General features: G+C 48.4%; 1 protein-coding gene across 1 annotated transcript; it reads right to left on the bottom strand.

Annotated features, from left to right (window-relative positions):
• Nucleotides 1–191: 191 nt before the first annotated feature.
• LOC120844371 (39S ribosomal protein L12, mitochondrial) lies at nucleotides 192–22,468 on the bottom strand. The gene is made up of 5 exons (XM_040216123.3): nucleotides 22,365–22,468; nucleotides 19,504–19,675; nucleotides 16,446–16,523; nucleotides 9,563–9,694; nucleotides 192–468 (listed from the first exon to the last, which is right to left on the bottom strand). Exons 1-5 carry the CDS (start codon nucleotides 22,445–22,447, stop codon nucleotides 352–354), a joined length of 582 nt encoding a protein of 193 aa, XP_040072057.1. The 5' UTR covers nucleotides 22,448–22,468; the 3' UTR covers nucleotides 192–351.
• Between the last annotated feature and the right edge of the window lie 120 nt (nucleotides 22,469–22,588).

The following is a 22,588-nucleotide window of genomic DNA, read 5'->3' as shown; positions in this document are numbered from 1 at the left end:
GTCCATGTTTCCGGATTTTACCGCTGGGGCATTGTTTAGCGCTACTAAGAGACCCCCTGTGCACGCCTTCTTTCCCGATTTCCTTTTCCCTTCACAGCGGCCATGTTCTTACAAGATTTGACAGGTTTTCTAGAGCAAAGAAGGCTGCGGCTCAGGTTTTTGAAGTAATACAGCCAAAAATAGCCACAAAGTTGCTGAAATAATTATCTTTATTATAAATCCTACACATACAAATACAGCAACTAACAACGTGAGAAAAAGGGGACTTGGACACAGCGTTGAGCTGTGATTAATATGTAACGCTTCCAAGCACCGCGAGAGTCGCCACCTGTACAGTCTACTCGTCTGCCCTCAGACGATCTCGCACGTCCCGCCGGCGGCCTCGATGGCCGCCTTAAGTTTCTCCGCTTCCTCTTTCGGCAGGTCTGCCTTCACCACTTGGGGAGTGCTCTCCACAAACTTCTTTGCCTGTTAGAGGAAAAACATCGGCATCACCAACCAGAAATCGTCGCAAGAAAAGCACAAAGTGGAGCTTCTAACATAGGAAGTGTAATGTACCGGCCGGTGGCCAGGACAGGGCGTGAGCGGACTCCTGCGCTTTCAAGAGCACGGGACTGGTGCACGGGTTTCTGGGCCTCGAGACGGGAATTCTAGGCGCCATTAAAGTAACGTCCGGACGCTTGTCTACGCCGAGCTTGAGTCCTTGCCTGGGATACATAACAATTGGCGACGAGGTAGGTCAACAGTCAAGAACTTCAGCGGGCAGCATGGCTTCTCAAGGCAAGCTGGAGGAGTTCAACGGAACAGCTTGGACATCTTGGGCCGAACGCCTAAGCTTTTACTGCGAGGCCAACGCAGTTGAAGAGCCGTCAAAGAAACGAGCACTACTGCTTACACTTTGCAGACCCAAGACCTATGAGGTCGTACGAGCACTCGTGGCACCAAGAACCCCGGCAAACGTCAGTTTTGACGAGCTCATGGCACAACTCCAGAAACAGTTCGACCCGCGGCCGTCAGAGCTGTTCAGCCAAGCGAAGTTTCAAAGAAGAGACCAACAACCCGGGGAATCCATATCCAGCTACGCGGCGTCTTTGAAGAAGTTAGCCGCAGACTGCAACTTCGGGATCCCTGTGACACCGGGGACTGCGACAACTTCCGGTACAACAAGCGTCGGCTTGGCTTCAACTGCTACCGGCGCCACCGGCGAAGGAACACCTGTGATTTCGGCAACCACAGGACACACACCGGCTAATCCGACCATGCTACCCCTTGAGGTAATGCTCAGAGATCGTTTCGTTTGTGGCATAACTGATGAGCATCTCCAGGAACGTTTGTTTGCCGAAACGAATCTAACTTTTCAAAAGGCATATGACATGGCCGTGCGAACAGAAAGTGCCGCACAACATCAACGCGATTTGAAAACACACAAAGAGGAGGTTCATGCGGTTAAGAAAGAACAGCTACCACCTAAGCAGTTGAGTACGAGTGGCAGCAGACAGAGGGATCTACACACATGCTACCGATGCCAAGAACAACATTCGGCTTACTCCTGCCAGTCCCGAAACGCACGGTGCAGCTTCTGCCACAAGAAGGAACATATCGAAAAGGCCCGTTTCAAAAAGTCAAGAACGCAGCACCTATCGCGGACGACACACAGCCTCGATCAGCCAGATGAGCTACCCGAATTTGACGATGATCATGCGGATACGCCATGGAGCCTGCACGAGCTGAATATGGTTAGAGCATCGAAGACGCTGCCAAAGTTTATAGTGACACTGAGCATTGAAAATAAAGAGCTCGAATTCGAAGTCGACTCCGGAGCTGCTTGCTCAATCATCAGCGAAGATACATATCGCCACCTCTGGCCGAAGAAGGCCCCTAAGCTAAACCAGGAGGGCCTGGCCCTCCATACATGGTCAGGAGAGGGCTTACAAGAGCTTGGGACGGCAAGTGTACATGTCCGACATAAATCGAAGGATTACATCTTGCCTTTGGTCGTGACAAAAGGCTCAGGATGCAGCCTTCTAGGACGGAACTGGTTTCGAGACCTAAAGATCCGGGTGAGTGGAATCCATCACCTCGGCAACCATGGCAGCGTCGCCGAAGTCTTGAAGACACATGAGGATGTTTTTGACGCCAAGATCTCGGGACACAAAGGGCCACTAATAAAAACTGGAATTAAAAGAAGGCGCGACTCCCCACTTCCTCAAAGCACGACCCGTGCCGTTTGCACTGCGCACCGCGGTGGAGGCCGAGCTGCGGAGTCTCGAGAATCAAGGAATTTTGGAAGCGACGCAACACTCCGAGTGGGCCACACCGGTGGTTGTAGTACGAAAGAAAGATGGCACCATCCGGCTATGCGGAGATTACCGAAGCACGGTAAACAAGGAAGCAAAGCTCGCAGTGTACCCCATGCCGACGGTTCCAGAAATCCTGGCAAATTTGCAAGGAGGTTTGGTATTTTCGACGCTAGACCTCACCCAAGCGTATCAACAGCTACAACTGACAACTGAGACGGCTGACGTGTTGACCATCAGCACTATAAAAGGCCTCTATCGAGTCAAGAGGATGCCATTTGGCATCGCAGCTGCTCCAGCAATTTTTCAGCGATTCATGGAAACTGTTTTAGCAGGAATCCCGGGTATAGGGATATACCTCGATGATGTGATTATCAGTGGGGCCAACAATGCCGAGCACATGACTAGACTGGACACAGTATTGGCGAGACTTGCTCAAGCTGGTCTACGACTAAAAAGATCTAAGTGCCGCTTCGCAGTGGAACAAGTACAATACCTCGGACACACCATCGATGCTGCCGGGATACACCCGACTGAGGAAAAACTCAAAGCTATCCACGAGATGCCAGAGCCGACCTGTCGAACAACGCTACAGTCGTTTCTCGGACTTCTAGCTTTTTACGACCGATTTTTGGCAAATCGGGCAACAATAGCAAAAGATCTCTACGCACTGCTAGAGAAAGACAGACCTTGGGAATGGAAAGAAAATCATCGACGAGCCTTTCTGCAGCTGAAACAGGCCATCGCAAAACGTACGGTCCTCGCGCACTACGACGAGAACAAAACCATGATCGTGTCATGTGACGCTTCCCCCTACGGCGTCGGCGCAGTATTAGCACAGTTAGATGCAGACGGAAATGAGGCTCCGATTGAGTTCGCATCAAGAACGCTCGGCAAGGCTGAAAAAAACTACTCGCAATTGGACCGTGAAGGGCTGGCTATCATTTTCGCAATGGACCGTTCTCATCGCTATGTCGCGGGACGTCCCGTGAAAATAACGACGGACCATCAACCATTGTTGGGCATCATGGGCCCGAAATCACCAGTACCGAATGTGCTTTCGCCACGCATGACACGCTGGTGTATCAAGCTCGCGGCCTATAACTATGACCTAATCTACAGAGCGGGAAAACGCAATCAAAATGCCGACGCTCTGAGCCGACTACCGGTGCCGGAAACGAAGGACGAACAGGATCCCCCCAGCGATGTCCTGATGTTGGAGGCACTGACGAAGCCTCCCATGACTGCAAAAGAACTGGAAGACGAAACGGCAATTGATTCCACTCTGGCTGAGGTCTTTAGAGCAGCCAAGAATGGCGAGGTAAAGAGACTGGTGGGCGATCGGTTCAACGCGTTCAAGCTCAAGGCAACTGAGTTGTCCATCCATCGTGGTTGTCTCACCTGGGGTGCGCGCGTGGTAATCCCAGCGTCAATGAGACCCGAGGCTATGAGACTTCTACATGCAGGACACCGAGGCATCGTAGCCATGAAGGCCTACGCCCGAAGCTACGTGTGGTGGCCCGGTATAGACAAAGAGATTGAATTATGTGTAGCTCAATGTGAGAAGTGCCAGCTACACCAGAAAGCACCACCAAAAGCCACCAGTCCCACCTGGGACAGACCTACAGTACCTTGGGACACCATCCATTTGGATTTTGCAGGGCCTGTAGATGGACAAGTCTATCTTGTCGTGGTAGATGCATACTCTAAATGGTTAGAGGTTCGTGCAGTTTGAAACATGACGTCATCAACTGTGATTTGTGAATTACGGAACATTTTTGCAATGTTCGGCATACCACGTAAAGTAATGTCGGACAACGGAACCGCTTTTATATCGCAAGAGATAAAAAGCTTTTACCACTCCAATGGAATCACAGCGGTAACAAGCGCACTTTATCACCCGGCAACGAACGGCCAAGCCGAAAGAATGGTACAGCAATTAAAGAAGGCTCTGGCGAAGGGAGAAAAAGACACGGTGAAACGTACACTGGCACGGTTTTTATACAAGCAGCATACCACGGTACACACTGCAACGGGCAAGACGCCGGCGTGGATGTTTCTTGGTCGAGAGTTGCCATCACCGCTACAGAGACTGCTGCAGCGGCCTACTTATGACCCTCCAACCACGTTGATAACCTCAGATTCGACACACTCGCAGGACTTTTCCGTTGGTCAGGCCGTGTGGATCAGGAACTTCCCAAGCGGAAGGACTTGGACAGCTGGAGTTATTACACGCCGTCTAGGTCCCCGGTCGTGGATGATCGACACCGAGGAGGGCCAGGAAAGACGGCACATGGATCATATTCGTCCAAGGAATTGCACCTCGCAGTACAGAAACAGCAGTACACCCGCTCCAGTGTGGGACTTGATCCTGGAGCCCGACGAGCCGTCATCCGCACCTCCAAAGCCAGAGACATCACGTACGCCTCCGAGGCCGGAGCCCGCGCGTAGTGAAACACACCAACGCACCAGCAACCGTGTGCGAAGACCACCGGAAAGATTAGGAGTCGCAACTAAGTGAGGGGGAAGTGTAATGTACCGGCCGGTGGCCAGGACAGGGCGTGAGCGGACTCCCGCGCTTTCAAGAGCACGGGACTGGTGCACGGGTTTCTGGGCCTCGAGACGGGAATTCTAGGCGCCATTAAAGTAACGTCCGGACGCTTGTCTATGCCGAGCTTGAGTCCTTGCCTGGGATACATTACAGGAAGGTAGATTCTTCTTGCAAAAAATGCATCGACGAGCAGGCATCCCACTTGGCAGAATCCTTATATTTACTTATTTATAATTATTACCCTCAACAAAGGCCTTATTCAGTGCCAATCAGGTGATATCCAACTTTAGTCTGTGCTTGATCTGAAGCATCCAACTTTTAGCCCTTTTCCCTTGCAAATAAGGAAGTGTTAGGCACAAGCTTCCCGAGCAGATTCCAGTGCCCCTTGCAAATCTGGAGCAAACTCTGTGCGCCGCACGTGAAAGGGTTGTTCAAGGTAGACCGGGACTGTCATCCCACAAAGGAAATAGAAAAACCGACAACCACGAAGCAATGCAGCTTTTCGAAGTTTTCTCTATACACGTCCAAGTACCGCGCCATCGTTTTGGCAATTTCCTTTGGAGTAGAAAGAACTAGGCTGCGTGCCTGCAGTCAAACGAACCTGTCCTTCCTGTTTCCTTGTCACCGGCTGTCTTCCTTCCCCAAACAGTTTACACTAAACAATCAACCTTGTCCGCAACAATGTTCTTTTCCCATACTGTGCTTGCAATCTGAAAATTTCAGCAGGTTCGTCAAGCTTCTCCTTTACCGAAAACGTGTTTACGCGCCGACGCTCTACGGCTACAGGCACACTGCTTGCCACCACAATAGCTGGAACTGCTGTGCAAGTCTTAAATACGCCATAGACCCTTTTAAAAATTACACCCTCTCAGGGTCGATCTGAAGATGCCGCAAAGTGGCGTGGACAAAAATCACCAACCTGGCAAGTCTATAACTGATATTCGCGGCGAGAAGTTTGGGTATCGCCTCCTGGTGTAATTTTTTCACAACCCAGAGTGAGGATACTTCAACTTCCCCTGGCGGTGCAACCACGTGCAATGCCAAGCTTCTACAGACTATGGAAATTAACACGCAACTGAGTGGGTAGCCTGTGCACTACCCAGAGTGAGGAAAACACAAGCATCCCTCGCGTGCTTCTCACCGCGAATAATACTCACTTGCAAGAGACCGTATAGACCTTTTCTGCAAGTGTGCCACCATCTTGAATTGACGTCACTTCCAGTATGGGCGAAAACATTGTTTTGCCACGCCAATAGAAGGCATTTAGGAAATAATCGTAACCGTCACACTTTCTCTTTTTGCCTCCCCTTTATTTTTTTACTATTTGCAGGTTGAAACGTTGGACTATTTTTCGTCGCCCATACCGGATACGCCTATTAGGTGGCTGGGGACGAGAGTACAGAGAAAAGGTCTATACAACCAACAGACTGGCAATTCTTATGGTTTTTTTTTGTTTGTTTTCACACCCCATTTTGCAGCATTTTTAGATCAACCGTAAGAGGGCATAAAGTTTGAAGGGATCTATACCGGCCATGGGATATTCAAGAATTATCACGTTAACATCCTCTGCAAATTTTATCATGCTTCATTTGCACAGCATTTCTGACGAACACGAGTCTCCCGTCAACGTTAGGGTCTAGGGATTTATTACCTTGGAACAAGGCTCATAAAGCTGGACCAAAACGCACAACGATGTTATGTACCACATGGTGCACAACTCTCTCCTTCCATGCAACGCCCCATTTGGGCCGCCTATGCACGTTCCCGCGTTCGTGGGCACGTTTCTTCGCGTGGCTGTCGCACGGCCAGCCAGCAGCCTCACTCCCTAAACGACCCTTGTAGATCCGGAGTCGGCAGAGCAGAATTATGGTGCTTGGGACATGTATCCGACCAGTGCATTTACCAAGTCGTCAAATGCGGTCTTTCGATTTAAGCTCAATGACGTCATAGAAGTGTCGTGCCATTGCCTGCCTCGACCCTGGCAATGGTGCAGTAGCAGAGGTGGATCTGGCAGATCTACCGCCGCTGCTGCTCCACAGTCCACGGAAGCCTCGGCAGCCTGAAGTTGAGACGCCACAACAACAGCGACACTCGCGTTCGCTCCTCCCTCTTGCCGCGGCTCCTGCGATTGACCTCCAAGATATTGACATCCGACGACATGACAGGCCGCCTTCTGCGACGTCACCTGTTTCTTCTTCGGGACCGATGCACGGGTGATACGAGATGCTGAAGGGGAGATGAGAGTCGAAAAACGCTGATTTTGTCGGAAAAAAAGGGGATTTTGCGTTTTTTTAGTGGTCTATTATCTTTAAACCTTCCCCTTTTGCGTATAAAAAAATCAAGACTGGATATCATCGCAAAATTAGTCAGATATGAGTTTGAAGCCTTTCGAGCGATGGAAAAATGAACCGTTTTCGAGCAAGCGATTCTTTGGATTGCGGCGTCGCCTGCTCATAAAACCAGAACCAACAATTTGTTCTATCGCTCTGCTTTCTTCGCAATGAACGTCGATTGAAAACGCGACTTTCGAGCTCGGAAGTTTGGGACGACACACAAGTTCGAAAGAAGTCGCCAAAAAGGCCAAGCGGAAAGCTTCAAAGAAGAAAAGTTCACCCGCAGCAGCTAACCCTAACCTCAATCGGGGCGAGGCGGAGTACAAGACTTTTGACCGACATATAGATCTTTATCATCTTTTTTAACCCTCACACTTTTACTGCGGGCTTGAACTAATTCTGACAACACTATAAGCAACTATTTCTCTTACATAGGGTACTTAAAGGGACCATGAAATGATTTTAAAATCGAATTTCATCCACCGCACGTCGTAAAAGGTGTGAAAAGAAACACAAATACACAAAAATAGGGAGCCAAAAAAAATTATTTGCATTAGAACTTTTAAAAGAAAACTGGACTCTTTTGCGCCTTCTTTCCTTCGCCTTTTCACTACGATGCATCCGCGGAAACGGAGCACGTCAGCCGAATCCACGTCGCCTATTGGGTAAGAGCCTACCTCACCAGCACCGCGATCGTAAACAATAAATAGCCGACGAATGTTTCCTAAAAGTTTTGTTAAATCATATTCAGATCCACATTTTGTAGCATAATTAGAGATGTGTGGCGAAAATTGTCAAATTTGATATGCTGAGAGCCAAGCGCCATCTATCGTGTGGTAAACGAAGCAACTACTGGGCAGGGCCGACAGTTACTTGGGTGGCGGCGACCGACGAATGTTTGTTTCCTTTGATTTCCTTCCTCTCAAAACTCTGACTGACTGAACGTTTATTTTTCTACGTGTTCTTCTCGCGCGTGCCGACTTCAAGCAGCAAGAAAAAAAGTACTTAAAACAGACCACGACGAACGAGAACGCTGGATCCACAAACACCCGAGAAAAGATTGCGACTCCGACGAAGCGAGCTGCTCAGAATATAGGCCTAGCAGGCACTCCGACTCGGCGCAGCGTTGCTTCATCGCAAGACCGTCTGCCTACGACGACCGGCTGGCGTGCTGAATGGAATATGCCCGCGCGACCCTTGTGGACCCTTCCCGTATTATAGTTTGATCGCTGACCTCAATTTTAGATTAAGAGGTGAGGTCAATCTCTTCCCCTTGTTTTCCGAGGCAGCGTTGACGAACACTCGTTGAAAAGGGACTCTCGTCGATTCTATCTTCTTGTTTTGTGTGATATAGAGCTGAAATAAACGCTGTATGGATTACCTTCGTAACACGGTATGTACACTTTGTTATTGGTATGCCATTTTTATTCTGACAGACTGTATGTCACTGTCGAGCTATAATAGTTCGTGGGAGGTATACGTGCAATGCCGGTCCAACCTTTCTTTGCCGAGTGTAGCGTCAGTATCGAGTTGCAATCGTAAAAGAACGGACCCGAAGCGCTTACCAACAGCGCGAATACAGCACTTCCATCAAACGCTCGCGTCCGCTCTGAGTGTGAACAGGTATTTACGTGACTCTTGCTGACACTCGTAGTTCAAACCTATCTTTTGCAATGTCGGCTCGCTCCTGCATCGCGGCAATTTGTTTCCATCTACGTCGCTTTGCAAACGACTGACACGGGCCGCCTTTTACCAACAATGACAGTTGGGTTGACTTCTGGAGTCTTCACCGGAAGACTCGCTGCACTTCCCAACAGGCATACCGGCGTACGGGACTAGACCCATGCTGTCGCTGTAGCGCAACGTATCTCATTGAATTTCGCTCAGCTGCGATGCGGCGACGAGAGGCGCCGATTCAGAAAATACGTCGGTGACATCAGCGCAGTAAAACCTACCGGCGCACCCCAACTCGTCTCCGCTAACGCTCCCATTCTCCTACTGCCGAGAGAACTTCCGGTTCCGGAAACAGCAGACGTCACGGCTTGTTTTGCGGTCAGTTGGAGAGAAAGAAAAAGTTGATATTTCAATAATTTTTTGTGTAGAAGTTAATAAACCGAGACGAAAACGGATGCCTGTTCGGCATTCAGTGAACATTGACGGTTTAATGTAGAAGTTATCTGGAAAAAGTAAAAAGGTCATTTCATGGTCCCTTTAATGTGTAAATTTGACCTTTGGCCAAGTTGGGTATATGCAGTTCCAGGGCAGACTGATAGATCGCAACAGTGTCAACCGGCCTTCAAGCGTAGCTCATCTAGTGCCTCTAAGTTTGAATCGTTTGGCCCGAAGTTTTGTCGTACGGCCTGCGGGAGAGGGAGAGTCACCTGAACGAGGTTGATGCCCTCCATGAGGTTCTTGAGCTCCTTGATGAGCTGGATCTTCTTGGAATCTTCAAACTTGACCAGCTTCACCGTGAACGCTGTCTTCACCTGGGCCACTCCACTGCCTTCTTCCTCCTGCACAGCCAAGTTGGGATTAATTGATTGATGTCTCATGGTGCTTAATTGTTTTCTAGTTAGAATTTTTTCAGTTCAATTGCACGCATTAATGAATGCTCATATTTCATAATGCGAAACGCATTAAACGCATTACGTAAAGCGAAACAGAGTGTGGTAGCACGTGAAAGAATGAAACTATAGAGACGAGTTGCAGTCGAATTTGGGGTTTCTTTGTGCCAAACCGACGAAGGGCATCTGGCGCGCCCCAGTGGAGGACTCAAGATTAATTGGGACCGTACGGGGATCTATCGACGTGCAACCGAAATCTCAGTTGCACGGCGCCTTTTCTGCAGTGAGCCTCGGTCAGAGTGCGGGCACCTTGGCCGGGATTCGAAACCACCACCCGGTGATCTGTAGGCCGGCGTTTTCCCTCGAAGCCGCCAAGGCGGCCCCAATTGCAAGTTGCGTATAAAGGCCCGGTAACATACGGCGGAAAGCTGACATTAAGGAAATGCTGAAAATAGTGGACCTAAGGATTCATGCGACACCGTCTTTGCGCTACACAGTGATGTGATTGGCCTAAGCCGTTTTGGAGCACCTTTCGGAGCAACCAAAACAGTGTTTTGGAGCAGCAAAAGTGGCTTTTGGAGCAGCCAAAACAGTGTTCTGGAGCACCAAAAATGGCTTTCGAAGCAGATATTCTTAGAAAAATAAAAATATGCGTTTTACGTGCTGGACAAACGAAGGGCACTTTGCTCGCTGAAATAAACGAATTATAGTCAAGTTGGACCACCTAGGAGTCTTTCAAGATGCAACTGAAATGTCAATGACATGACAGATTTTGCAATGCTTCAGTTAAATGATACCTACATATGTACCCACAATAGATATATAAGAACCAAACTTCACATATTCAAATTTATTTTAAAACTAAACTTCAGATATTAAAACTTATTTGAAAATGACCAGCTTAGTAGTAAATATCGCAGCATTAGGTTGACTAGTGATATAATATAATAAATGGAAGCAGTCCCCGACTGATGAAACACATAGCTACTGCAGTGCAATGCGAAATTGCACACAAGAAAAAAGGTGCTGTACGACTAGCGGGTACTTTTTGCTTTTCAAAACTTTCTGCAAAGCCGCTGCAAGCTTCGCTTTGGCTTAGGCTAGTAATGAATGTCCACTTTTAATGTCTCCAAAGAAACATTGAGACACTCCACAAGTGTACAGTGCTCTAGGCGTTGCCGAAAAATTTTGAACAACCGCTTCCCACCGTTTTACTGATTCCCGACGTGCCAGACTTTCGTCAAAAGTAAACGTAAAACAGTGGATTGCAAGCGTCCCGGCTGGTGCCTCTGTCGTGCAATCATGTTTGCATGCACGTCAGGGCAACTTCGGCAGGCTTGCAGCTGCACATGCTTCGTCGCGCGAGTGGAGACGGCTGTTCGATCGAAACCGAAACCATGCAGCTCCGTCGCCAACTGGTCTCCAAAAATGTATGTAAAATGTAACTGCCCAGCATGCGACAAAAAATAGTTCAGCGGCTCGTGCTTGCAAGGCCGGCAGGCAAGGTACAAGCTAAACATACAAAAAAAAAAAAAAAAAGAACCTGAGCGCATCGATGCAGGACATCGCGAGTCAGGGTCAAAACGTTCTTGGAGCGCTTTGTGCAACGACTGAACTCGAGACAAACAAGCGCGCTGTGCGGGTTCAGCGTGCAGACATTGCCTTATTTGCTTTAGCTCACTTCTCTTCACCAACTTTCTTTTGCGACAGATTTTTCATGTACCGGGGTCCCTCTCGAAAGAAAGCCAACCAAAAGAAACCTAGGTAATCAATACTTAGACACAGCAGTCTCCGAACTAATGGGGGATTTTTTGTAGTAGCGTATGTTTTAAACAAGAACAGGAATGTTGATGAACATGCGGCGGTCCTTATGTTTCAGTTTAGGAAGCTCCATATCTGTAGCGACGTGCGGACTGGTAGGCAGGACCAAATATAGTTTTCCCACGGCCGTTGCTTGCAGAAGCGAGGGCTTCAGCTCAAAAAGTAACTCCCGCCGCGCAAAAACTTAATTTCGTTTCAGTGCGACGGCATGGCTGGTACCCAGCACGTTAGCGTCGGAGCGTCCGCACACGCCCGCATCTATCGCAAAAATTAAAAAAATGCGAGACGACATTCACGAGACGACCAGAGCGCGAAAGAAGAGACGGCAGGAAAAACCATGCGAGACCGGATAGGCGATTGATGTAACTAAAGCAAGGGTGCAGGCAAGCTGGTTCAATACTGAGATTGGAGTTTTTTGCCTGTCCTACGTCCCTACTTTTCCCCGGCTCCAGGGTTACAATGTCACGATTGATGCAGAGTACATTGTGTCGGGTGGCCGCTTGCGCCACCTAGCTCACGCATGCTCAGTTACGGTACTCAGTTTAGTTTCGGTTTTGAAAGGCGACCAAAATTGGTCCTTTGGCGCAGGCTTGGCACAGATTACCCATATTTTGGCGAAATGTAGCAGGATGTAGCAGGGTTAGCCCCTTGGCGCAGTTTGGCGCAATTGGCGCAGCAATCACATCACTGGCTACATCACTGCTGATTGGGGTCATGTCAGCGCGGCACCAGTGCTTTGGATACATTAAAAGCAAATGTGTGTGTTGCCGAGCAAAATCACGAGGTGTAAAGGTGTACGTCTTTTGGGTAGCTGCGGAAAGTAAGTACAGCAGTCTAGGCCATACACAGGGCATTCAAGTAAGGTATGAAGTATGTTTAGCGAGCTACGGCAACGAGTGCATGCTGGCAAGTTCTTCACCGCTCAAAAAGTGCCCACATGAAAGCCGTGTGCGGCCAATCGAAAACTGCAGGGCGTCACCTCATAGAAACGTCCACAATGCCCCGATTTCAGATCACCGTCGCCTCAAATTACCCGGCTAACTTGGAGCAACACGAGAGAACCTCCCCGTCGCAAGAATGCCATGTCCCTTTCTGAAGTGGATACCATTTATCGCAGCATAATTTTCATAAAATACGAGGAGGGAGCCTGCATTCGGGAAGTTTCGAGGACCTTTTAAGAATGTACCATATTTTCTGGACTATACACATTTAAAAGTTTAAATTTTACACGATGCAGACTATCTACAGTCACGGGCTATAGACCTTTTTCACCAGGACACCGCCATCTTGAAATATTGTCACTTCCAGGATGGGCAAAAACAATGTTTCGCAAGAATACATTTAGGATGTAAGCGTAACTATCACCCATTCTAGGTTTGTCTCCCCTCTATTAGTTTTTACTATTTGGAGGCTGAAATGTTTCATTATTTTTTCATTCTCCACATCTGATATGCCTAGCAGGTGGCTGGGGACAAGAGTAAGCGAAAAACATCCATACAAGGACTTGATTTTTGTCAGTATGACACAAGCTTTTTTGTGAGCTACTAAAGTGGGCATTAGTCGAGGACTGCGTTGTGTATTAGAATTTTTGCCAAGCATAAAAAACAAGGAAATACTTTTTGTCTTCAACCAATATCTGACATGGAAAATAGCTGAATGCATAAATGCATCTTAATCGCACAGATAAAGTCAGGAGATGCAGAATGCGTCAGATGTTTCGAGGTGCACTGGGTGTCTAGTTAAGAGCTTTTCCGAACTTGGGACTAGCACTAAAATTGACAAGCATGCGGTCCTTGAACTTAACAGGAAGCGTTTCACCGCTAAATTTAGTGTTTGAAATACACCCTTTTCAAAAGTCGGAGCCACCTAGTGGCACTCTCATAAGCTCCAATGTTTTTGCACTAATAGCACTTATAAGAGAACAACAGGCCCAACTTTGAGCACCCTCGAATTTGTGAATCAAAGGAGGTGTACAATAGCCGGCCAGTTCAAATTCCCCGCTTTTAGCCTATGCTTTTGAAGACGTTCGCGTTCCCAGTTGTGGAGAAGCTGTGCAGTGCCAACATTGGAGCATAAAGTTTGGCTTTGGCCGCGATAAAGTCACTGGATCCTGAACGAGTACAGTGTAGACTGCATATAACGTATGTCGCGGGAGTCGCGAAAATCCGCACTATAAGCGGTACCGCGCTATAACCAAAACATCAATTTTTCAGGCCAAAATGCATGCCATCAGACAACTTACCTTTGTAAAAGAATTTATTTTACTTTAGATGAAAAATAAAGCTTAGTTTGAGGAAAGTCTTTATTTCACCAGACTAGTACACTTCTCTCTCAAGTGTGTCACACATTTTGAAAGAAATGAGCAACTTTCGCCTGGCGCAGCCTTTTAACAGCGCCGCGGGTTGCGGATGGACGTTGCGAGCGTTCAGGATTGCTAACCCTAATCACTTTTCTCCGGTGATGAAAACGTGTGAAAATTCGCATCCTTTATACGGTACGAGCCAGTAATACCTTCAACTTCAGCACAGGCATGAAATGCCCCAAATAAGAAATCCGTGCATTGTTCGAGGACACAAATGCTTAGAAAGGTCCACTGCAGTCGAAGTAAACAAACACGGGCGCTTCTGCCGTCTTGAAAGTGCCGCCACGACATCGCCGCACGAGTAGGTGGATCTTCCCTTCTAGTACGTGCTGGGTTATCATAGCGACACACAACTAAAATTCACAGTCAAAGATAGCGCTTTTACGCGGAACGATGAGCTTCCACTGCTTCCACCACGCTACGTCGATGATCACAACCGACTCCATGCTTGCCGATAGAAGAAGCCGGCCCGCGACCGGCATGCAACGCGCGCGAACACTTCTCTTCGACCTGCGATTGGTCTGTCGTTGCGGTTGTTTCCAACGCAGCGGAGGGATGCACGCACGTGAACAACCCTCCGTCGCTATGGTAACTGAAGCCTCTCTCTTCGCTTCTCCCCGCTTCTTCGAGCAAACTCCTTGCCCCGTGAGTGCCGCTTGCGGCTAGCGCCGTTATCTAGTGTCGCACAGGGAAGCATGCTCGCTGCGCCGGTCGGTCGGCGCGGTCGGCGGGCTGTTCCAGAAACCGCACTATAACCGGTATTTCCCTTTGCGCGCCTGCATTTTAAACGGTATGTAATTACATGGAGTTCTATGGGAGGCGAACCTTTAAAAAAGCCACGTTATACCTGGTCCTGCACTAAAAGCGGTTACGTTGTAAGTGGTCTATACTGTAGTGCCAAGCTCCCTCTATGGTCGCCATTCTGGTCCATGAAATGAGCAGTTTCTCATCCACCTCTTCTTTCTTAGCCGATCCAAATCCCTGGTGACAAAGTTCTTTATAAAGACGTTTCTCATATAGAGAGACTTTGTCATTTGCACACCGGCTAAACAAGCGCACATCTTTGCACTGCCAAAAACAGGCGGCGTCGGCACTCGACGGCATCGAAAAATAATTTCCCTGTCTTAAATATGCAACAACAATATCCCTATAAGAGATCTGTGGAGATAAGCCCAATCGACAAGTTCATTAGATACTCAGTGCCAAAAACGCCTATGTGTGCGGGGAATGCTCTTAGTATGATGACGCTCCATACCAATCTTGGCGCAACTGGTTCAGGCAATGACTTCTTCGAAGCATTAAAAGGACCAAAATGGTGATTGCCATGGAAACAGAGGCTGATCAGCCAATATCCTTGCAAGGTTTCAGTTGTCTGTATGTTACTATCTGTTTGTGTCCAGCTAGCAAGGGGGGAAGGCAATGGCACAACTTTCCCGCAATCTATAGTGACTATAGACCGACACACTGCTTCCAAACAAGCCTGTGTTTGCCCACACCAGGTGTGGGCACTGCACAAAAACAGAAACCAGATTCGCATGAGGTGAAGCTTCTGCGCATGCCCCGTTGCAACAACAGCGCCACCGGAGAGGCACGACGTCGGAGCCACGTGATGGTCTATAGGTAGACTGACTTTTGAAGAGGGTTTATTGAACTGGTGTTTAACATAGACCCATTCAGTTCCCCTGAAAAACATTGCAGCTGTATGTTGCTCGCTACATTTAGCGCATTATGCTTTCACATCACACTTGCACATTGCAATTCTATGTTACAGTTTCTTGGGATATCTTTTTCGCAAAGCATTAGCTCCATACATGTTCCGCGTAAACGCCTTTTCTCGAAATCGAGGCTATTCAATGTTCACGGGGGGTCGTGCCCAACCCTGAAATGCCTTACTTTCACACAATGCTTCTAGGGCAGTGGTTCTCAACCACTAATGTTTCGGGGATCCCTTCAGGATTGGCAGAATTGATGGAGGTCCCCATCCAAAATAGTGGGAAAGGGGGTATTAGACCATTACAATGACATAAGTCAACTTTGAGGAAACTTTGAAGCTCTGAAAGAAATAATAATCAGCCCAACTCGCTCGGCACACATGGTTTGGCGGTCTATTTAATTCGTGCAATAGCGCGCACGGATAAAAAAAGAAAAAGTTATTGCTTCGCTCGATTGACATTTGAGGGCTTCGGGGACCCTAAAAAGACCTTTTGGGACCCTAAAGAGTCCGCGGACCCCCATTTGAAACCACTGTTCTAGAGTGTACGTCACAAAGAACTCTTTTGCCGCTCTCGAAGAGAGCACCCCTATGTCGACGAAACTCGCTTTAGCTCTTCTCTTTGGCCGACAGTTCTACAACCAGCTGCCAGGATCGCGGCATCTGACAGCGCGACGTCCGACAAAGGAGCGTGCTGGTGCCTGGGGTGTCGTACGTTGCCGCTTCAGGTCCGCTTTGTACATACGAGCGACACAGGACGCCAAAGCGCATTGGTTGAGGATGCATTCCAGGCGCGGTCAACCCACCTCCTGGCCTGCAGACGCCGGCGCCGGTGCGGCCCACCCTCCGGCCATCATGGGAGTCTCCTGGATCTTCAGCGTTTTCTGCGAGAACGCGTCGGCAGCTCAAGCATTCGTCGACTCGTCCATTCCACCAGGCATCTCACCATATTAATAGTAACAATAAAATCTTTTGAGCAGTAAACAAATGAAGATTTAACTACAGGCAAGCAAAATAACGGTGATGCTCGTGTGCGGGGCATGACAACCAGCAGAGATACTATGTAGTTATACAAGCTCTTCTTTTTACAGCTTAAAGAGTCAAGTATAAAAAGACCATACTCTATTTCTATAATCTCAAAAAAAATTTCAGTTTCTTTTAAAGGGAAGCTGAGGCACTTTTAAAGAAAACTGAGTTTCGAGCAGGCTTCTGTAGCCTTTTGTCCCGTGAATTTGATTTATTGCGCTTTAATTGGGCCATTGGAAACATACTAAACTGCTTTTATTTTGGAAAAACAGGCCGGGATTGTTGCGGGGCGTGCGGCAAGCCGCTCTGCTGCTTGTCGTCTCTTTAAGCTGTCGCGACGTCGTCGCTGACATCTCCAAGCAAGCTAAGTGGCGAGTATGGGTCATCCAACCCCGCCAACAACGTCATATTTGCCGATTTTACCTTTTGCTCTCGCGCCCTCCTGCGCTCGGCGTGCAACAGCAGGTGGGGCTGCGGCCAAATTTTAACTGGCGTTCACGTTGCTCCCACCGACAAAATTTAATGAAAACCTTAAACACACAATTTTTAAGGTGTCTACGTTCACACTTTCACAGTTCTTTCCCAACTCAAAAACCCCTTCAGCTCCCCTTTAAGATTGTTTGCAGTTTATATGTGCTGCGGAAATAATTCTTTACTAGTATTACGTAAATGTATGCCTAAATATTGGAGCACCTCACCCCCCTTTCTGCTGTAGACTCTGGAAACGCTACACTCTTTCGTAAATTACTGGCCTCATTGTTTTATGAAGTTTTGCTTCTTTTTTTATACTAGGATTTACTACACTTGCTGTAGCATCGAGATAAAAGAAACTCTGGCACATTATACAGGCACCGCGCAAAGTATTTCTCACAAGCTTTGGTTGTCAAAGGAAGAGACAATGCTTTTGACCTTTGAAGCGTGTACATCTTGATCAAATAGCCTAGAGCTGATCTACAATGCACCTACATGTATCTTAATTCGACGCATGAAAGGCGAAATTAGTATGGTGAATACGAATGGGGCTGGTTCATAGATTGGTACTTGCTATGACCGACTGCATCGTGACCTCTCGCAAGCTCTTACAACAAGAACGCCCTGAAGATCAGTGGAACGCAATGGCACGCTGGCGCCACCTGTCGGGTAGCCCTACAACTGCACACAACCAAGTTTTTTCATTATTTGCGACACCAAACCTATGCGCTATCCGTAAGAAATGGTCGGTTATGACTAGGATTTTGTGTTTTTGGAGTTTACTATTTTGTTAAAATCGGAGGGCATTTTTCTGAGTTATTTTATGCTGGAAATTCTGTGTTTATCACAGTTTATTTTTGCAAGATTCCCAATTCCCCAAAATTCGGAGTTTCATACTACTCGGTTCTTTTTCTTTTTTTTTTAATAAAAACAAGTTATGTTTAGACAAAAACATACCCTATATTCAGGGTATGTTTTCAAGGTATGTCAGGGTAGACAAAAACATACCCTACTTGCCAAAAAAATCACTGGTATTGGAAGATATTTTTGTAGCTGCATTTGGCACTGGTGCCCTTGCGATTGGCTCTGCTAACTGTCCTGCGACTAATCTTAAAAACAACTATTACTCCGATGATTGTCGGTACCTTGAAATTTCCAAACTCCTGGATGCATAAAACAATCAGCTTCTCCTCCCCATCCTAGAAAATCTACAGGTTCACAGTTTTCCCCACAATAAAAACATAACCCCTCCTTTCTCTAACAAGCACAAAGGCTATGGTCGAAACTTGAAACCGGAATGGCAGTTTTGGTCATGGTCAGAAGTACATTGGCCCATTGTACTGAACAAACCTTGACGAAATAAACAGAAACTCCCTTTTGTTAGCTGTCTAAGATGACAAAAAAAAAAACTGAAATGGCTTTTTTTTTAGGGCCACCAGAGCTGTGCTCTGACAAACTCTATTTGTAAACTATTGTCTTTTTATTTTGCCATTGTGACCAGGAAATTCAGAGTTTTTCGAATAAATCCAAATTATTGGAAATTTTACCGGCAAGTGTTTTCCGGAGTTCATTGAATTTATTCAAAAACACGGAAGCCAACAATAATGCAGTAAGAAAGTATTTCTAGCTCAGAGTAAAATAATTATACAAAAAAATAAATCAGTAAATAAAGGCACACTCAGAGTGTTCCTGGGCTAGTGGACAGATGGCGCCAGTGCCGTCTCTTGTAAGCGGTTCACAAGAGACCACAACGCACTCGGCCAGAGTCACACGCAGATATGTGAACCAGCATTCAGCGTGCACGTGCATAAGCTGTACGTACCGGGTGGTTTCTTTTTCAGGTTTTACACATTTGTTGAAAATAAATGCCGTTAAAACCACCCTAATCCGGTGTGTTCCGGTGGGCTAACTACGATCTGTTCATCAACTTTTTAATCAGTGAAAATAAACATGCGGTTCTGACCAGAAACTCAGTAAGGATCATCGAAAACCGCTCGATCACTGAATGTACACAAAATACGGAGCGGCACGGTAGTTCGTTAACGCTAGCACTGAGCGCTCGTCATCTGGGCCTTCATACCGCCAGCCTTGCACCTGTTGCACGAGTGTTCATTTTAGCGCATTACTGCGCTCAAAGTATCTCTAAAACCAACCGATTTATAGTCAGTGACAAGTTAAGAGTTCGGGGGAAGCTCGTCCCATCTCTTTGAACTGTAGCAGAGCGAACGCCGGAGAGGAGGTCGCAATCCTCTCTAGCGTTCACCCTGCTAAAGTAGAAAGAGGTGGGAGGAGCTTCCCTCGAACTCTTAATTCGTTACCAGTTTGTTTTACGACAAGCCGGCCCGGGACGACAGACGCGAGCCCCACCTTGAGCAGGTCGTTGAGGTCCGCCACCTCCATGAGCGTCAGCCGGGAGATGTCGTCCACTATCCGCGAGATCTTCTCGGGGTAGCTGCGGTCCTCGGCGTGCGGCGACGGCTGGGCCAGGGCCTCCGTGCTGTACCTCGCCGGGCCATGGGCTGCCGGCACAGTGGGAGACCTGCAAGTGTCGCAACGTTCTCAAACAAGAAAAACACTTAGAAAAAGTGGTCCCACGATTTCCGCCTGGTGGACACTGTATTAATGTTACGCTGTTGCCGGTAGCGATCCTAGCGGTGTCGCATCGGCGGGTATGAATGTGGCAGACGCCCGTTCGGCTGCAGGTCGCCCTCTAGCGTGGCAGTCCACGGCAGCTTCGGCAGTCGGAAGTTGGGACAACAGCGTCACTCGCGTTCGCTTGTGCTCTTCGCCGGCACTTCTACGATCAACCGCCAGGATCGCGACATCCGACGTCGTGACACTCCGGCTTCTGTGAAGTCATTTGTTGCCGCTTCGGTACCACGTTGATGAACAGGCGGGATAGGGCGTTAAATACAACAGTCATAGACGCACTCCCGGCATAGTGCCGACATTACTGGATTAGGTCGGTTGGAGAACTCCCGTGGAGGGGGGTACACCCCCTCACTCACTTCGACCCACCTCCCGTCGTTTTGAGGGACCATCGAGACTGTTGTTGCACAGACACGGGTTCCATAGAGTATGATGACACACCATCTATATGCTGTGCAACAAAACATGCATATTTGATAGAATACACCGCGGTTACTATAGCAGCCATCCTCAAACCGGTGGCGTGTCGAACGACGGGAGGCGAGCCGCGGGGGGAGAAGGGAAGCACCGCTCGTGCGAGCGGCGTCTATGGGCAGTTCCGTACCCTCTATACCCTCAAACTAGTTGGGCGTTGCCTAAGATGGAGGGTAAGAACGTAACCCGAGCAGATGAAAAGGAGGGCAAGAAAGAAATCCCCTCTTCCTCTTTTGTGAGCCCCACATCGCTTTGCTCTACCTTCGAGAGTAGCCTGTCACTCAAAATTCGTACAAAAGAGGCTTTCGTGTCTCTCTCTCACCCGTAGCTTCTGCACTACAGCACCCAACTAGCGAGGTAGAGTAGAGTAATATTGCACCTAGTGCCACTAATGGCGAATTCGGGTGGTCAATCATCGGCACCTTATTTTGCCCGAAAACCGGCAATAGTATTTGCGTGGGCAGTTTCCGGCCGGCGCGCACTGTTCGGGTGGTGGTTTTCCGGCAAGCACCGGCAACTTTCCGGCGCTTTTTCCGCTCGAGCTCCAAACAGCCGGACGAGCAGGCGCCCGACTGTATCCGGCGTTGTCGCTTCCAAAATAGGAGAGGTCAGTGAGAAAGAAATTAAGAAAAGGATGAAACTGTTCTGAAGTCATTTCAGCAGCCACTACCCGAGTCAATCCGAGCCGTTGGGACATGGGTGATGGCGGCGACAGCCTCTCGCTAGCGGTGTTGCGCGGGCAAGAGGCGAAGTAAACTGCCACCGTCTGGCATTTCGTCTTCGGGTGCTGAGGGTCACGTGGTGTGCCGCCGGCGCATTTCTGGTTGCCGGTTCCGCCGGCTCAGTCTTGCCAGTGATTGACCACCCAAATTTGCCAAAAATAAGTTAGGCTTCAGAGTAACGACACTAACCCACCTCGTGGCTTAATATCATGGTTGCCAGTTATCTGAAGCTTTATGTGAAATCATAGAAAACGCTTTTCAGTCTTCCCCACATGTTTTAACAGTTCGCGACAAAGCAAGGACATTACACGAGCTTCCCAACACCGAATCTAATGCTGAGGAAGTCGCACTTCTGAATCATGACGCTCGGCAGTTGCGTCTGGTCTGCACAAGCCTAGGGAGGCTCTAGTGAGGGTGGGTGCAATTCAAAACCTGGAGAGCGTTTGCAATTTAATGGTGGCACCTGGGAGAGAGGATTCGGGAAAGGATATGCAACAATGTTGCCTGCAGGAGAGTAGACGCCCGCTCCGTTGCAACTCTGTTGCTCCATGCGCTTTTCCTCCTCTCGCCTCCCATTGCAAGCAACGAACGCCCTGGAGCAGTCTTTCTCGCTCCGAGTATTGCAAACGTCAAGAGGAGAAAGCAGAGTTGACAGATAAGCAGCAACATCCAAGATGGTGGAATTTACAATTTTTCATGTTAAAAAAATACTTAACCTATTGCAACAAAACTGGTGGCTATGGAAAAGTAATCATTTATACCTTGTGTAAATTATCCAAGTACCTTAATGGGTTCTTATGACCCGAGTTAGGAAAAAAAACGACCCGTTGCCCCATAGACTCCCAGCAAAATTTAGCAATTAAATGGCGTCCATGTCCCGTGATCCCCGATCTAGCAGTTGCACCCACCCTCACTTGAGCCTCCCTACACAAGCCCAAAGATGGTGGCGCCCTCAACAACATCGGGGAACAGAGTGCCGATACTCGTTACAGTGCTCTAAGCGTAGCTCATTTAGTGGCTCGAGTTGCACCATACCCCAACGCAAATATGTGAACCATTCGCGACGCTTGCTAGGATTGCCGGCAGTTGGGCTAGCTCGGGCAACGAAAAAGCCACGCCGGAAAAATTCGCTCCGTTTATCGAAGATGTCTGGTGCGCGATGGTGCGCTCCCGGTCTTTCCGCAGCGGGTGATCGAAGATGCCATAAGAAAAATGACTAAACGCGTGCAACCTCAGATACATCTCCGGATACGTCCGACGTATCTTTAGTCACGGCGCTACCGACATTGAGTCGTACTCATTCATTTCGCATGGTTGGGCCCACGCGGCACACTCCAAGAGAGAGACGAGCACACGCTCTCCACAAGACACCGTTTGCCTCACCTCCGGTGGATGCCTCGTGTGCAGCGTTTTCCCGCCCATATGATGAGCCTGGACCTCCGAGCGAACGTGAGCGAAAACGACATGCTTGCTCGAAGGTATCCCTATAAAAACTAGCCAATTAGCCCTGAAAATGCTCACAACGTGAAGGACGAGAAGCACATGCGATGCTCGCGCACGCCCGAAGCCGATGATGATGATGATGATGGCAACGTTCTCCTCGATAG

The sequence above is a fragment of the Ixodes scapularis genome, unplaced genomic scaffold (genome assembly GCF_016920785.2).
Source record: "Ixodes scapularis isolate PalLabHiFi unplaced genomic scaffold, ASM1692078v2 PGA_scaffold6__148_contigs__length_123643588, whole genome shotgun sequence".
In the NCBI taxonomy this organism is placed as follows: Eukaryota; Metazoa; Arthropoda; class Arachnida; order Ixodida; family Ixodidae; genus Ixodes; species Ixodes scapularis.
This window is presented reverse-complemented; position numbering and strand designations above follow the sequence as displayed.

Coding starts and splice junctions, on each gene's coding strand:
- LOC120844371 (XM_040216123.3), bottom strand. CDS start 22,447: ATGTCGTTTTCGCTCACGTTCGCTCGGAGGTCCAGGCTCATCATATGG. Junction 16,524..19,503: donor ACCTCAACGACCTGCTCAAG/GTGGGGCTCGCG, acceptor GCGTTCTCGCAG/AAAACGCTGAAGATCCAGGA. Junction 469..9,562: donor AGGGCATCAACCTCGTTCAG/GTGACTCTCCCT, acceptor TTCCTCTAACAG/GCAAAGAAGTTTGTGGAGAG.